The 16,275-nt window shown below is 33.1% G+C and overlaps 1 protein-coding gene across 7 annotated transcripts in view; it reads left to right on the plus strand.

Moving 5' to 3' along the window:
- Window positions 1–16,275, plus strand: part of PRKDC (protein kinase, DNA-activated, catalytic polypeptide) — a 191,844-nt gene that overhangs the window by 27,399 nt on the left and 148,170 nt on the right. For all 7 annotated transcript variants that reach the window (XM_015592731.2, XM_006905155.3, XM_025049081.1 and 4 more), the window contains 11 exons: window positions 509–673; window positions 1,123–1,291; window positions 1,635–1,684; window positions 2,325–2,450; window positions 3,478–3,630; window positions 5,155–5,270; window positions 5,608–5,767; window positions 6,507–6,593; window positions 7,218–7,337; window positions 7,782–7,941; window positions 14,154–14,260. In XM_015592731.2, the coding sequence (XP_015448217.1) occupies window positions 509–673; window positions 1,123–1,291; window positions 1,635–1,684; window positions 2,325–2,450; window positions 3,478–3,630; window positions 5,155–5,270; window positions 5,608–5,767; window positions 6,507–6,593; window positions 7,218–7,337; window positions 7,782–7,941; window positions 14,154–14,260 (1,413 nt within the window). The remainder of the gene's footprint in view (window positions 1–508; window positions 674–1,122; window positions 1,292–1,634; window positions 1,685–2,324; window positions 2,451–3,477; window positions 3,631–5,154; window positions 5,271–5,607; window positions 5,768–6,506; window positions 6,594–7,217; window positions 7,338–7,781; window positions 7,942–14,153; window positions 14,261–16,275) is intronic.

The raw sequence follows: 16,275 nt of genomic DNA on the forward strand, positions 1-16,275 counted from the left end.
TTCCTTTAAATATACTCAGGGCAGAAGGAACAGTATGTAAGAAAACTCAGAGGTAAACGAGAACATGGATTTTTAACGCCATACACTGTGGTCTGACCAACTTCAACTTGTTCACTGCAGTTAGATATGTTCACAGTGTAGCTAGAGCATGATAGACAAGGCCCCAGGCATAGCGTTGAGTATGTTATTGTAGTGTATTCCAACTTTGAATTTAGTTCTCAGTCTCTTCCTCTGGGTGAGATGCAGGGACTGCATCTTAATTGTCTTTGATACCTATCCTCTAAACAGTATTCTTTAGATGTTTTGTGTATGAATAAATGTTTAGAATGAATGTATTTACAGATTATTTTAAAGAGGATCTTTATAAAATATACTGTATTTGATATCAGTTTCTTCATTTAAAAGCTTGTTTATATTCAGCATGTAATTACATGGCTTAATAAGACACCTTAAATGTAATCATTTTGACAGATAGGACTGATAAAGATTTGTTTTACCCTTCCTAAAGCCTTGCAAGGTTATAAATGCAAAAGATGTTGACTTCATGTATATAGAGCTCATTCAACGCTGCAAGCAGTTGTTCCTCACCCAGACGGACACTGTAGATGATCATTTTTACCAGATGCCAAGTTTCCTCCAGTCTATTGCAAGTGTCTTGCTTTACCTTGATACAGTAAGTGGAATAATTAAACTGAGCACAATTTTATTTAATCTCAGTTCTTCAAATAACTTGGTGGAGTTGTATGCACTCAGTACATGCCCTGTTATGATCAAGGTGACATTTTAAATTTAGTATTTCGTGTCAATAGAATTATAGTTATGAAACTTGACTTTTTGTTACCCCAAGAAGGAAAATTATTTGTTACTCTTTCTATTTTTCTAAAAGATTAAGATTGCTGCTTGGAATAGAACTGCACATTAAGTACAATTCAGACAGCTTTACTTTGATTTTTTTTATGCAATCACAATAATAAATGTGAAGTTTATTAGTAGATGGAGATAAACCAGATTTTTCATTCATCTAATATGTGTCTAATTGAATTGTATTTACTTTGAATATTTATATTCCCATATTCATTTATTCTCTCCCCTAACTTTTAGTTTGCTCTCTATTTCTGGTAGGTTCCTGAGGTATATACTTCAGTTCTAGAACATCTCATGGTGGTACAGATAGACAATTTCCCACAATACAGTCCAAAAATGCAGTCAGTATGTTGTAGAGCCATAGTGAAAGTTTTCCTAGCCTTAGCAGAAAAAGGACCAGTTCTTGGGAATTGCATTAGTACTGTGGGTAAGTTTGGAATTCACTCTTGTTTTTATTATAATGACTACTTAACATGTTATATGATATAAAGAACATCTACTTGCCAGTTTTTTGTTGTTTTTTTTTTTTTGTATCTTTTGATGCCTCTTGGAAAACTTTTAATATTCTTGTGGACCACAATCTCTTTTTTCTATTCTTTTTTGAATTATTTTTTCTTTTCTTTTGCTTCTGAATCTTATTAGTCCAAAGCTAAAGATTTTAATAAACTTAGAGAAAAAAATAAGAGGTTAACTTACGTTCAAAAAATAATGACTGTCATTTTTGTCGAGTGGTTATATTTTTCATTGTTTCCTTCATATTCTTTTTTCAGTGCATCAGAGTCTAATCAGAATCTGTTCTAAACCAGTGATCTTTCAAAAGGTAAATTCTGAATCTAATATTTTGAAAATTAGTCATTAGTCATTTATTACTGAAAGTTAGAAATATTGCTGGGGTTTATAGTCTGTAAATGTATAAAAGTGGCTTTTTTAGTTATTAGCCATGCCTTACATTTTGAAAAATGTAGGATGCAGTACCTCTATATTTTATCCAAGTGAATAAACTTATAAGTTATGAAACATCCATACACATAAATTTACTGTTTTATATGCCTTTTTACAAAAAGGGAATGTTATCTTTTGAAACATAGGACAAAATACTTAGGTGTATTATAGGAAGCATATCTTATTTGCTTAAAGTTACAGGAAATAGAATGAGATGAAAGACTGGCTTATGTAAGAAAGTAAGATAAATGCTTTATAACAAATTCCATGGATATCATTTTTGAAATAATTTTTAGTGCATCACTATTTTAGTCCTAGTTAAAAAAAAATCATGAACTGTTTTTCAGCTTGCTTTTTTATGATGTTTTCATAATATAATGTCTTCCTCAATCAAATTATAGTCTCTTACTGGTAGCTGTTTTAGCTTAGAAAATTCTGAAAATCAGAAAGTTCCAGCAGCAGTGTTTATTTTGTGATGAATCCATCAGTAAGTATTGGCATGTTGTCTTCCTGCCCAGGGTGCTGAGTCTGAACATGAAGACTATCGTGCATCAAGGGAAGTTAGAACTGGCAAATGGAAAATTCCCACATACAGAGACTATTTGGATCTTTTTAGAAATCTTCTGAGCTGTGACCAGATGCTGGTAAAAATAACAGTTTCAAAACCATACTAAACCCTGGTTCCCCTTTATTAGTCTGCATAATTTTATACTTAAGGTTTATTTATTTCAGAATTATATTTTACTGACTTTCAATAGTTTTTTAAAAAGAACTTCAAGTGATAATAACTCAAAACAGTGTAAGTTAGGGTGAAGTGAGACTACAAAAAGATCAATTAAAAGATCAACAAAGTCAGAACTCATTTAAAGTTAATTACTGTAACTGAGTCTACACTTTATTTAGCCTTAAGTAACATTGTCGATGCAAAGTTCTTTCTAACAAATTCAATCTCTCAGGTAATAAAAATATAACATTATCATCATGGAAGAGCCATTTTAACATAGACTATTCCTATCCTGTGAAAAATCTTACGAGTTTTTAGTTGTTTTCTTATGGAGGTAAATTAGCAGTGTTAATAATTTTACCTAAAATATTTCTTATATGTGTTTTTAGATAGCCCTATATTTTGAGGATATTTGACTGAGTAAAGGCAAAGTAATTGGCCTATGTTTTTGGAGTGGTAAAATACTTTTAAAGAAATGATAGAATATACTTTTAAATAGATATATATCCAGGTGTATGTATACGTGTATGCTTATATGTGTGCACACGTGTGCACATAATGTATATGTGCATGTATGTGTGTTTGCATATACATGAGTATAGTATTATGTGTGTAGTATATATGTATACACACACAAATTAATTGGGGTAGATACTTTGACAAGGATTGGCCTAAATCTTCTCATTCACTGCTATGTGTTTAATAATTGCTACATGACTGAATAAGTCATGTTATTTGACAGCAGTGATATTGCCCTAATAATTTAGGAAGGTGTCTACAACTTGAGCTTGAAAACTTACAGGTAAAATCTACTATAATTTATACAGCAGTTTCCATAATACCTAAATATTCATGTACATCTGTATACATTTTAATGTTTATGTAATACTAATTCTGGTACTTTTTTGCACACAGTTTTTAAGCTTAGGATTTTTCTTTATTTAAAGGGTTCTCTTTTAGCAGATGAAGCATTTCTCTTTATGAATTCCTCCCTTCAAAGTCTGAATCGTTTGCTATATGATGATTTTGTAAAGTCTGTTTTGAAGATTGTCGAGAAGTTGGATCTTACACTAGAAAAACAGAATATTGGAGAGCAAGAGGTTAGAATTTTTGTCATTAATAATTTTGCATCATTTTTATACTACCTCTTTTTATAGGTAAGTTAAATAGCACATTTGTAGAGAATTGTAGACAAGCGATTTCTTCAATTTATATGTTATTGATACTTTTCTCTTAGACTAGCCTCATGTGTAGAAAATGTTATCACTAGATTTTCAAAAAGTAATTTATATTTTTAATATGTTAAGACAATTTTTTGTGAAAAAGGTATTTACTAGGCTTATTTGGTATTCATTCTTTAGTAATAGTAAAGAGTCAAATCTTATTTTGTGCAGAGATGACTGTAGTAGGATAGGGAAACCTGGGATTCCTCTTGTTTATAGCTAAGGAAACTCCAGATACTGAGTGCATAGTATTAAATGTGTTCTTGAGATAGTATAGACAATAGGCAGAAAAAGAAGTATGTACTTTCCCTTTTTCCTATACCCAGTTTTCATGTCTTTAGGCTGCCAGATGGGAGTTGCTCTACTCTTATCTATGAGTTTTACTAACAAAACCTTATGATATTGAGATTTGTGTCAAAGGGCTTGAGTTCCAGTGGAAAACATCTAGTTTACTTTTGAGTTGAGTGATTTTTTTGACTGGATTATGCTTGTTATAGTTAGTGTGTATATACTTCTACTATAACACTGTGAAGTTAGACAAGAGATAATGGGGAGGATATGTAGAGGATAAAGAGGAAAATGCCATTTGTCACATTGACTTTATTGTATTTGTAATGTTCAGTTTTTTAGCTGGTTGATAGGAACACCAATGTGTATTTTATTGCCTTTATTGCTAAAGTATGTCTAAAATAATTTCATTAAAAACTTGCCAAAAGAGTCTTGACTGGAACTGTGTCAGGCAACAGACCTGCTTCTTAGAACACACGTCTTTATTGTTTTTGTTGTCTTCAGTGTCTTTCCTTGCACTTTCTCTTCTTGTTTGTGCTCTCTTCCGTTTCCTACTCTTCTTGCTTCATTTCAGCAGGTCATTTGTCACCTCTGTTAACACTTCCCAAATAAAGCTAGTCTCTAACCTTATCCTCCTTCACAGCTTCTAGCTCGGCATTTCTAACTACTTGTTTAACATATGCCCCTGAATTTGATAACACAATCTTAATATATTAATATTGACTTAACATGACAATATTATTAATTCTTTTTCGGTTTCTCAGTTCGAAACCTCCAAGTCATTATTGATACTTTCTAGAAACTTTTAAGTTTTGAATTCTACCTCAAGGCATTATTGCTAGCTCCTTTAAGAAGTGCTATTTTTGTATTTTTAACCTTTTTTAAAAAATTACTTCATTTTATCACTTCCCATGTATCCTTTTATTGTTTTCTGCAAGTTTCATCATTTTTATCAAACTGTAAGTTCTTGAGGATCCATCTGTATATTCCCTGCTTTTGCATTCCTTCCTCATAGCATCAGGCCTTGGCTGTGAAGTCATTTGGTTAGTTATTTGTTGAATAAATGTGTAATTAAATAGTATAACATTTGTTTTGGTGCAATTAATTTTTAAGGATGAAAGTGGAGCTACTGGTGTTTGGGTGATCCCAACTTCAGATCCAGCTGCTAACTTGCATCCTGCTAAACCTAAAGATCTTTCAGCTTTCATTAACCTGGTGGAATTTTGCAGGTATTTTTTAAAAAATTCTAATTATTTAAGAGTGAAAATTATAAGTTATTGGCTGTAATATAGGAAAAACACTTTTATAGATGTATGAAATGAAATAGCAAGACTTATAATCTAAAATTGCTTATATGAACCTTTAAAATATATCTATATGTACCAGCTTAGAGTTATTATTTTATATTTAAAAGATTTTCAGGTAGGAAAAACAAGGAACATATGTATACCTAAAAATGTTATAATGGAGTTATAGACCTTTTAATTATATCTCTTATAATTTCAAAGCTGAATAAAAATAGTATGATACAAATTTCAACATTAAGCCTTTAATTTGTTTTTACAGAGAGATTCTTCCTGAGAAACATATAGACTTCTTTGAGCCATGGGTATACTCATTTGCATATGAATTAATTTTGCAGTGTACACGGTTGCCACTCATTAGTGGTTTCTACAAACTGCTTTCTATTGCTGTGAGTAATGCCAAGAAAATAAAATATTTTGAGGTAAGTGTTTTTTGGAGGATATTGAACATTCCTGTGTTTTTTTAGATTGCATGAGTATAAGTAAATGCATTATAAAATATGAGATGATAGCATATTGAAGTTTTAAAATCTAATTTTATTTGTATGTTTAAAAACTGATAATGTGAGTGGCAATTGGATGACACTCTTAAAAAAGTTAACTAATAGAATTTTCTGTTTTGATTTACAAGCACCTAGCTAATTATGTTAGATTAACAGAGATTCTCAAAGTGTAGTCCTAGCACCAGCAGTACCAGCATTACTTGGAAAAAATCTCACACCCTCTCTAAACTTATTATAAACACTGGGGGTATGGCTCAGCAGGCTGTGCTAACAGGTCACTCAGGTGATTGGCAGCTCTTGAAGTTTGAGAATAACTGAATTAGTGTACCTAAGGATCATTTAGTCATGAGCAGTCCAACTCGTTAATTACAGGGCAAGCATGTCCCAGTGCTCATAAGTGTATGTATTAAAAGATGAGTAAAGGGGAATGGACTTAGCCAGGCCTGTGGCTCTTGGCCAGCTATCCACCTTCCACCTCACACTGTTTCTTACTTACCTCTGCCTAAAATGTTTTTAGAGTCAATTTTTCCTTCCCCTCTGCATGAGACCTTGGCAAAGTTAAAATGGATTTACCCCTCAGAAGAAAGGCTGGGAACTGTTGATTTAGGACACAGATTACTTATTTTTCACTGTACTAATTTACTCTTTTATTCAACAGGGAGTTGGTCCAAAGAGTCAGAAACAGTCTCCAGAGGACCCAGAGAAGTCTTCTTGCTTTGCCTTATTTGCAAAGTTTGGTAAAGAGGTAACTTATAAATGATTTATTCAGTGTTATCATGAGCTGCTTAAAAATGAACGTATGTCAGGTGGTCAGGGGAGGTAGAAAAGGTAAAATACATGGTGACAGAAGATTTGACTCTGGGTGGTGAACATGGAATGCAATATACAGATGATGTATTGTAGAATTGTACACTTGAAACCTATATAATTTTATTAGCCAATGTCACCCCAGTAGATCTAATTAAAAAAAGAATGTATATAGGAAAAATCCTAGTGATCATAAATGATCTAACTACTTAAAAATTGGTTTTCTTATACAGATCAGGATTAAGATATTAAAAAAATACTAACAGAAAACTATTGTGCTTCAGAATTCCCTTGAGTTTTCATAAAATTATGTAATGACAATTCAAAATTTAGAGTCTTTAGCTTTTCCATAAATGGAAATTAAATACTTCAACAAATGAACTATTTCCAAAGGTCAGTGTTTAATTTGAAAATGAACACGACCATGTCAAATAAAGGCTACATGATCATTTTTTTTGTATTTGAGAATAGGGTAAATGTTTTTTAGCTATTTTAGTCGATTTTCAAAGCATAGGCTCTGTTCAGGTTCACAGCACAGTCTTTCTCTTTTTTTTTTGTTAAGGTATCAGTTAAAATGAAGCAATACAAAGATGAACTTTTGGCCTCCTGTTTGATCTTTATTCTGTCCCTACCACATGACATCATTGAACTTGATATTAGAGCCTACGTTCCTGCATTGCAGGTAGATGCATTGTATTGAGTAAATCCATTTCTTCATACAATATTATATTTCCTAGAATACATGAACATATCAAGGTCTTGCCATGGCAGTCACAGTAGGTACTTACCAGTCATATATCCCTGGTTTAAGTTTTACTTCTGTTACTTAGTAGCTGTGGGCCTTGGGACACTTGGCTTGGCCTCTCTGAGATTCCTTTACAGGTGGATGTGAGGATTAAACCTTCCATGTGTTGAAAGTCTATAATGGATCACCAACCATATGGAATAGTGGTCTTTGTTTTTCTAATAATGACCTGGGATGCACCCACTTACCTCCTCCCATAGTATCTAGTGTTCTGGCAGTAGAAAGGCTTATTCATTAGAAATCACAATTAATTGGTGGTGTGTTTTTTCTTTAAATCTTAAATTCCCACTTTTCAGTTTACGTTGTTGTATTAACATATAGATGGCTTTTAAACTGGGCTTGAGCTATACCCCACTGGTGGAAGTAGGCCTGAATGCTCTAGAGGAATGGTCAGTTTACATCAGCAAACAATTAATTCAGCCCTATTATAAGGACATTCTACCCAGACTTGATGGATATCTGAAAACTTCAGCCTTATCAGGTAAGGTTTAAAAGAATTATGATGTGTATTTTAAGTAAAATAGCAATGAATAACTATAACGAGACTGCTGTTTATATTTTTGCAACTTCTGAAATTTGAACCCAACATATTCAAAATATATTTGATTGGTATTTTTATAATCTCTCCAATTTATTTCAGTATAATTGGGACATAGGAAATATAACTGAGGCGTTAGACCTATTTTTCATTTTACTCACTTCTCCCAAGCTTTATAAAATCTTCAAGGGCAAGGACTTATCTTAAATATCTTGAACTCCTTATAGCTTCTGGTACACTGCCTTGTAAAAATATTTTGTTAAATCAAACAGTAATTAAAACTAAGAAATTTCAATAGTAATTTTATATTTTGACCAATCTCACTTGATTTTTATTGCTTTTTCAAATATGATTATGAAGCACTTATGGTAGCCAGTTAAGAAGAATTATTATAGAAGAAAATGGTTTGGGGAAAGATTCAAAGAAAAAATTCACCTGGCCAGGCAAAAGTTTTACTGGTCAAAGAAAGTAGTAGAGTTGAGGGGGACAAATTTACTTGAACCAGAGTGGAAAGGGGCATTGTTATCAGATGAAGCAAAGAGGAAGATTCAATTTGGAGAAAGACACTGAAGTACTCCTAAGAATTTAAAATTTTCCATCATCAAAGTAGAAAATGAAGTGTTATTTTGTAAAATTTCATCTGTGTAAGTTGTTATTTTATTGTTCAACTTAAATAGTATTGGTTTGGAAACATTAGTAAAAGGCGTGTGACAAATCTCGTTCACTGTATCTGGTTTTTGTGACACTCCATATATATTCAAAGGTCATGAAGAGAGAGTCAGTTTTGGGAGATTTTTCTGTAAATGATAGTCATAACAAATACTCTTTAGAGTTAGAAAATGTAAACTAGTTAATGTTTATAGCTTACTTAGCCTTTTAAAATTCACATTAAATAAGAAATGCTGCTTATTGAGTAGTTCACTAATAATATTTGGACTTAATTAAAAAAATATATCTAGTAGCAAATACCTTTGTGGTACTTTTATTTACTTTTTTGAATTCATTTTTATCAGTCAGCTCGTTGAAATAATTTGTGTTTTTAAATTAATGAGGAAACTACTGTGATTCTTTTAAACAAAGGATTTATCATTTGTAAGTATAGATAATTAGAAGATAGGGAAAAGTGGAGAGTAAGTAAAATTAAACAAGAAAGTCCATAATCTTAAAGACAGCCACTATTTTTAGTAACATTTTATTTGATGTGATATCAGACTTCCAGAACAGTTACATTAATAGTAAAAAGAATTTCTATATGCTCTTTACCCAGATACAGCAGTTAAGATCTGTGCCATGTGCTTTATCTTTGCGTGTACTTTCTCTGTTGTGTGATATATATGTGTGGGTGTCTATATATGCATGTGCATATGTGTGTGTGTGTGTGTGTGTGTGTGTGTGTGTGTGTGTGTGTGTGTGTATGACTTTTTTCCTAAGTTGTAGGTATGGATATTTATGCCTAAATACTGTAATGTGTATGTCTTAAGAGCAAGAATATTTTACATAACCATAGTATTATTATCAAAATCGGGAAAAATAACATGGATACATTAACCTACAATCCATATGCTAATTTTTCAGTTGTCCCATTAATTTCTTTTATAGCTGTATTTTTTCTGGTCTAGAATTCAATGTAGGACCATATGTTGCAGTTAATTGTAACTCTGTAGCCTCTTTTAATGTGGGATAGTTCTTCAACCTTTCTTAGTTCTATGACGTCAGCATTTTTGAAGATTACAGGCCAGTTATTTTATAGAATGTCTTTCAGTGTGGGCTTGTCTGATGTTTTCTCATGATGAGATTCAGGTTATGTCTTTTGGCAGAAACACCGAGAACTAATGCTCTGTCTTGCTCACAGCATCATGATTACCAGTCATGTTTATTTTGACCATATGGTTAGCAATTATCTCTTCCTTCTTTTTGTAGTTATAAAGTGTTTTTCTTTGTGTGAGTCAGTTGTTTAAAGTCCTCTCCATCTCCTCTTCTTGAAATATTTAGTCCTAAGGCCTTTAGGTGGCACAGAGGAAGGCAAGTGTGGGTGGCTCTAGTGCTTCTGAGGAGGGCAGCCCTGAGGGGCTGCCTGGTGTTGGGGTCAGAGCTGGAGCAGAGTGGGGGACACCAACATGTTGGGGCAGCCTTGTGGGATATGGGGGTCTAGGCAGGGTGAGGAGGATGACAGTATTATATATACACACATACATACATATACGGATAAATGTAGAAATAGAGATGAAAGCATGGGTGTGTATGTATATGTTACACACATATATATTCTAATTCTGTCCATTGAAAGGGCCTGCTTGGGAATAGTGATACCTTAATAGAAATGAGCAAATCTAGTGCCTAGACCATGTTTTCTAAATGTCATTTTCCGTTAAAAGGAAAAAGAACTCCTTGGGGAAATGTCTGGTTGCAGCCTGGGACAGGGAAAATATAAGATGAACCTAGAATACTGTATTTTCTGAAACATCCAGAAAGCAAGGAAGTGTTCAAAAAATGATGGGAAAATGTCACAGGCAAAATTCGAGATAACTTGAGCATCAAAATAAATCATTCTAGAAAGCGATTATAATCCATTGAATCAAATAGGAAATATTGAGTGTGTACAGATATGAATGAGTAAATTGAAAGTTTCATAGTGTGTTTTTGTTGTTGCCGTGTAATAAGTTACTACAGATTTATCAGTTTAAAATAATACCCATCTATTATTTCACAGTACTGTGGGTCAGAAGTCCAGGTGGGCTCAGCTAGTCTTCTACTCAGTTTCACAATTTCATTGAGGTATTGCCCAGGCTGGGCTCTTACCTGAAAACTCTGTGTAAGAATTTTCTTCCAGGCTCATTCAGGTTGGTGGTAGGATCTGAGATTCTCATTTCCTTGCTGGCCGATGGTCAGGGCTTATTCTCAGCTCCTAGAGACCTCTCTCTGGTCCTCGTTTATGGCCCCCTCCATCTTTGAGGCCTTTTCATGCTTCAAATCTCTTTCTCTTTTGTTGGCTGCAGAAAACTCTGCTTTTAAGGGGCGTGTGTGATTAAATTAGGCCCACATGGATAGTCTCCCTTGTTATATAAGGGAGCATAATCATGGGATAACACAGGAGAAATCACCCCAAAGTACTTCACCTCAAAACATAAAGGGTAAAAATAGCAGCTTTGCAATTGGAGACACCTGACAGACACCTTCTCAGCCTACTGGCCTGTAGTAGAACTAATCAATAGCATATGCCTCCTGATACGGTTTGCTGAGAAGAAAGCAGAGTTGCTCTGTGCCACTATTGCCAAAGGTGCATGGCCTGAATCTTCTCTTTTAGGCCATAACGTCAACATCCTGAATTTTTACAATCTTGGAAGATTACACAGAAAGTAAAGAATAACTTTTCATATTACAGAGAAACCAAAGAAGCACATCATTCAAGATTGAGTGACCTTAGCTAAACATTTACCTCATTTCATGGCTTCTTTTTAGACTCTCACTTTCCAAATTTTATCCTTTATTATGCTCTTTTATATTCTGGAACAAACTGACACAGTTTTTAAACAGAGAATCAATGAAATCAACTGTTTTCCAAATGATAATAAGATGTTGTGCATGTTAATGTGTGATCTTCAAATCAGAAAATCTTTAAAAAAAAAAATGGTTTCTATTTCTAATAAGGTAGCTATTGTTAGATCTAATCCAGATAAGCAAAGATCTGTGGGATCTTTAATATGTCCCAGTTGTGGAAAGAGAACCAGACACCAAAAAGCCCAAAACTCTCTAGCTTATAAGGAAACCATTGTCCTTCCTTGATAAGCAAAAGCACACCCACGATTGCATTTCTGCACTATTACTTCTTTAGCATCAACTACTCACTAATTATTACTAAACTGATTTCTCTTTCACCAAGAAAACTCAGAGTAGATCATTGAGAATTGTCTGCCAGACTTGTGGAGCTCGTGAGCACATATGATACCACTATGTGCAGCCATGTCCATTCTCTTATAACTCCAAATGGCAACATGCATGCATTCTTTAATGTGATCCCAAGCTCCTGCCTCAGTACAGCCTATACAAACACGAAGCAAAAGCACAGACTTAAAAATGATACTTAATAATCCATGTTTCAGTATTCTGTTTTACTTATAAATTAGCTGGGTATCCAATAATTATCCATTAATTAACTAAGCCCAAGGTTTTAAGTTACCTATAGATCTTAGAAATTATCTTCTACCTGACATGGTACAAAACATAATTACTGGGAAAATAAAACATTTGCCCAAATAAAGATTTCAGTTTATTTGAACATAAACTTATTACATTTTTCATAATCTAAAGTTATGCAAGACTGTGATGATGAAAGTTTTAGAGATGGATAGTGGTGATAGTAGCACAACATTGTGAATTTAGTTAATGCCACTTAATTGTACACTTAAAAATACTTAAAAGAGTATATTTTATGTTAATGTGTTTTATATAACAATACAAAATGTTATGAGAAGTAATGTCAGCTTATTAGGTTGAATAAGTATAGGAAAAACAAACCTAAGTAGAATAAAATGTACACTGTTATACTTATCATGGATAGAAAAAAGATATTTATTTAAACCAAAATTATTAAACTTGTCTCATTTACCAAAGGTGTGCCTTAAGTATATGAATATGGATTTCTGAAATGCTTCTGACCTAGTTTCTGTTAACTTTTTAAAAAAAATCTGGCACATTTAAAGCATTGTAGTGTCCTTATTTTCAGAAAAACTTAGGAATATTCAATTTATATCAGGTTTTTAATCTGTATAGAACAGTTCTTTTAATTTAAGAGACTTTATAATATAACTTATTAATACCCTCCAAATATAGGAGAATATTACACACATAAGAAGTAGAGATCTTTCTCAAATCAAGAACATAGACATAATGACACATGGAGAGATTATAACTTCTGTTCTGCAATTTGAGTCCTAGTTCAACAGACACAAGAGACCAACATAACACTGATCAGTTTAGGTATCAAAGAGCTGTTTTTCTCACTATACAAAATTCTTAACTAATTTGAGCTTCAAAAAATAATAATAAACACTAAAAACCAGGTCCTCTCTTCATCTCTGGCCCATCTCTAACATCTACCCACAGAAGGTCACCAAATGGTTTGCAGGCCATAAACCCAATTCTCATTCATTACTCCCACCTGTGGGGACTACTTTATTGGATATAAGCAAACCAAAACCATGAAATCATATAAAGGGCAGGAACTAGAATAACAGCTAGGAAAGTTGTGTTATCATTTGGGATTCTGAGAGCCAAGAAAAAATGAGATGGGATTAAAGCACCTGTGAGGTGTCCTCTAGCAATGAAGCTTACCTGGTTCTGACAGCAGATCCACTGGGCATCTCCAGAACTAGTGAAAAATAACTTTATAGCTATAAAATTATGAGTTTATGCTGATATAAATGAACACGTGTCTAATATTTAACTCAATAGTTAATAAAAGAACTACTAGGATGTTACCTGTAACCTGAATCTAATCACAAGAAAACATTAGACAAACCCAAACAGGGACAGTGTACAAAATTACTGGCATATAATTGTGAATATGTTCAAATCATGCAATTCAAGGGAAGATTGAAGAACTGTTTCAGTTTAAAGGAAACTGAAGAGACAGAGAAGTAAATATAATGTTCTGAACTAAAGACCTTATTAGAATCAATGCTGGAACATGAATGGGGCTGAGGATTAAATGTGGGTAATGTCTCAAGGTCACTGTCTTCATTTGGATAATTAACTACATGGTTGTTAGGTAGGAGATTTTTTTTTTAAATAATCATCGTTAACTTACAGAAAATTTGGAAATATAATGCAAAACTTTTCTTTCCTGATATCCCACCACCTCTGATTCTTTACTGATGTCCCACTATCTCTGATTATTACTTTAGTATGTGTTTCCTGCCCAGACTCTGGAATTAGACACTTGTCCAAGGAACCATATTTCTTTTTGTAGACGGTGCTGTTTAAAACCAAGACAACCACTGTTAATATATTTTTGTTCTAGAAATATAATTTTTAATCATAATTAAAATTAGGATTTTAGTGTCTCTATTTGGTAATATAGTGTGTTCACTATATTAGTATTCATCAAGTAAATGAATGAATGCTGTTCAACATTGATTTTTGTTTCCTGTTGATAGATAAAAACAAGAATAACTGGGAAGTGTCAGCACTTTCTCGGGCTGCACAGAAAGGATTTAATAACGTTGTGTTAAAGCATCTGAAAAAGACAAAGAACATTTCATCAGTAAGAAATTCCTTGTATTTTCTTTACCTTAATGCAAAGATCAGATTCTAATGCTTATGAAAAGTAAAAATTTTCATTTAAAATGTTAGTCTTACATATAAGAATACACTATAGAAATAATTTCAATATATTTTTAGCAACAAAAATGTAGCTAAATTATTGACTTGGTTCATTGTGTCGATCTTGTTTTCCTGTTTGTCTTCACCTTCAAATATATTTAGTGGATAATAGTAATATGGTTTATACTCAGTAAGCAGTGGGAATGCTGATGTTATGGATATGTAAGATCGATTCATTTACTGATTAGATCTTAAATATATTATTTTGTCATGGTCAGTTCATGCCAATTTTTGTGTGTTTTTTTCAATGTGAACTTCTTGAGAGTTTTTTTCAGATGTGACGTATAATGTAACAAAAAATGATATAGAGAAAATTGAATTGGTATAGGGAAAATAATTTCTAAGTATAAAGTGAAAGTTAAAATTTGAAAAACTTTTGATGTCTGGAACTGATAATGCAAACTCTAGACTAATTTCTTCCCACCACATTATTTTTAACAGCTTTTGATTGAGAGACTTGACTGAAACTAGAAATAGTTGTCTAAATTTAAAAAATTATTTTATCATATGTAAATAATGCAAGAGAAAATTATTTGAGCATATTTCCAGTTTTGCAAATAAAAATTTCATTACAGATACACCACCCCTATTTCCTAGGACACTAGTTCCTATAGTGTGGACCCCTAGGGGCTTCAGTGTTTTTACTTGTTGACTTTTGCACTATGTAGTAACGATGGGTAACACTGTTAGTTCCTCTGCTGTTTATTAAATCTTGACCCTTGGGCACATATCTTTTTAATGTTCTGTGTGATGAAACAAGAAATATGCAAAAAAAGGAGTCTGCTGCATAGTGAAATGTAACAGATGTCTTCAGGAAAAGTACTTGTGTGATGGATGCTTTGAGCTGTGAACTAACATAGCCACTATTTTCATGAATACCATATTTACTTGAACAAATACAGACAAACTGGCTATCCAATATTTGGCAAACATTTTCTATAAAATAAACAGAATGATCCTGTCACTTCAAAGAAAACGTCTGAGAGTATTTGTTGCCAGTGAAAATTAAAATTTTGGAAAGCTGTAACTATGGTCATGAGCTTGATGGCTCCTCTAAAAAAATTTCTCTGATGACATTGGTGGTGATATTAAATGTGATTTTTTCATATATAATGAAATCGGTCAACATTTGGCAGATCTGTAGAACACAGTGAACCAGTAATTTCAGAACCGGTAATTTCAGATGAGCAATATATTACCAAATTGTGCATGGGTAAAAAAAATCCACTCTCCGTGCAAGATAAATGAGTGGATTTTAACGTAATAGAGCAGCAGTCCCCAACTTTTTTGGCACCGTAGACTAATGCTTGCTGATCTGAGGTGGAGCTGAGGCTGTGATGCTAGCGCTGGGGAGCGGCTGTAAATACAGATGAAGCTTCGCTCGCCTCCTGCTGTGCAGCCTGGTTCCTAACAGGCTATGGGCCAGTAAGGCCCAGAGATTGGGGGCCCCTGTAATAGAGTATATAAAGTTGATTGATACTGTTTAAGATTCCACATTAACTCCTCTTTAGGAAATTACCACTTGTTCAGTTTTGGTGTAGTATCAAAGAATAATCAAAATTATCTAAAAAGACTATCAAAATGCTCCTCATTCCTTCTACAGGTTCCAACTACAGCCCTAACATATTGCAAGAGCTGTCTTCTAATGAGCCAGACAGTTAAGAAGTTTGCATAAATGTGAAACAGTACCACTTTTCAAGGTTTTTTATTTATTTGGAAAATATAGTTATTTTCCTAAAAATATGTCACTTGTTAACATGTAATGGGCGTAGTACTTTTAAATAAAATAATATCTAAGTTTTAACTTCTAATATGATGAATATTGATAAATAACCACCTGCATAAAAGCTCTTTTGGGATCTTTAGTATCTTTTAAGGATGTAACGGGTCCTTCCT

Source organism: Pteropus alecto, unplaced genomic scaffold (genome assembly GCF_000325575.1).
Source record: "Pteropus alecto unplaced genomic scaffold, ASM32557v1 scaffold201, whole genome shotgun sequence".
Taxonomy (NCBI): domain Eukaryota; kingdom Metazoa; phylum Chordata; class Mammalia; order Chiroptera; family Pteropodidae; genus Pteropus; species Pteropus alecto.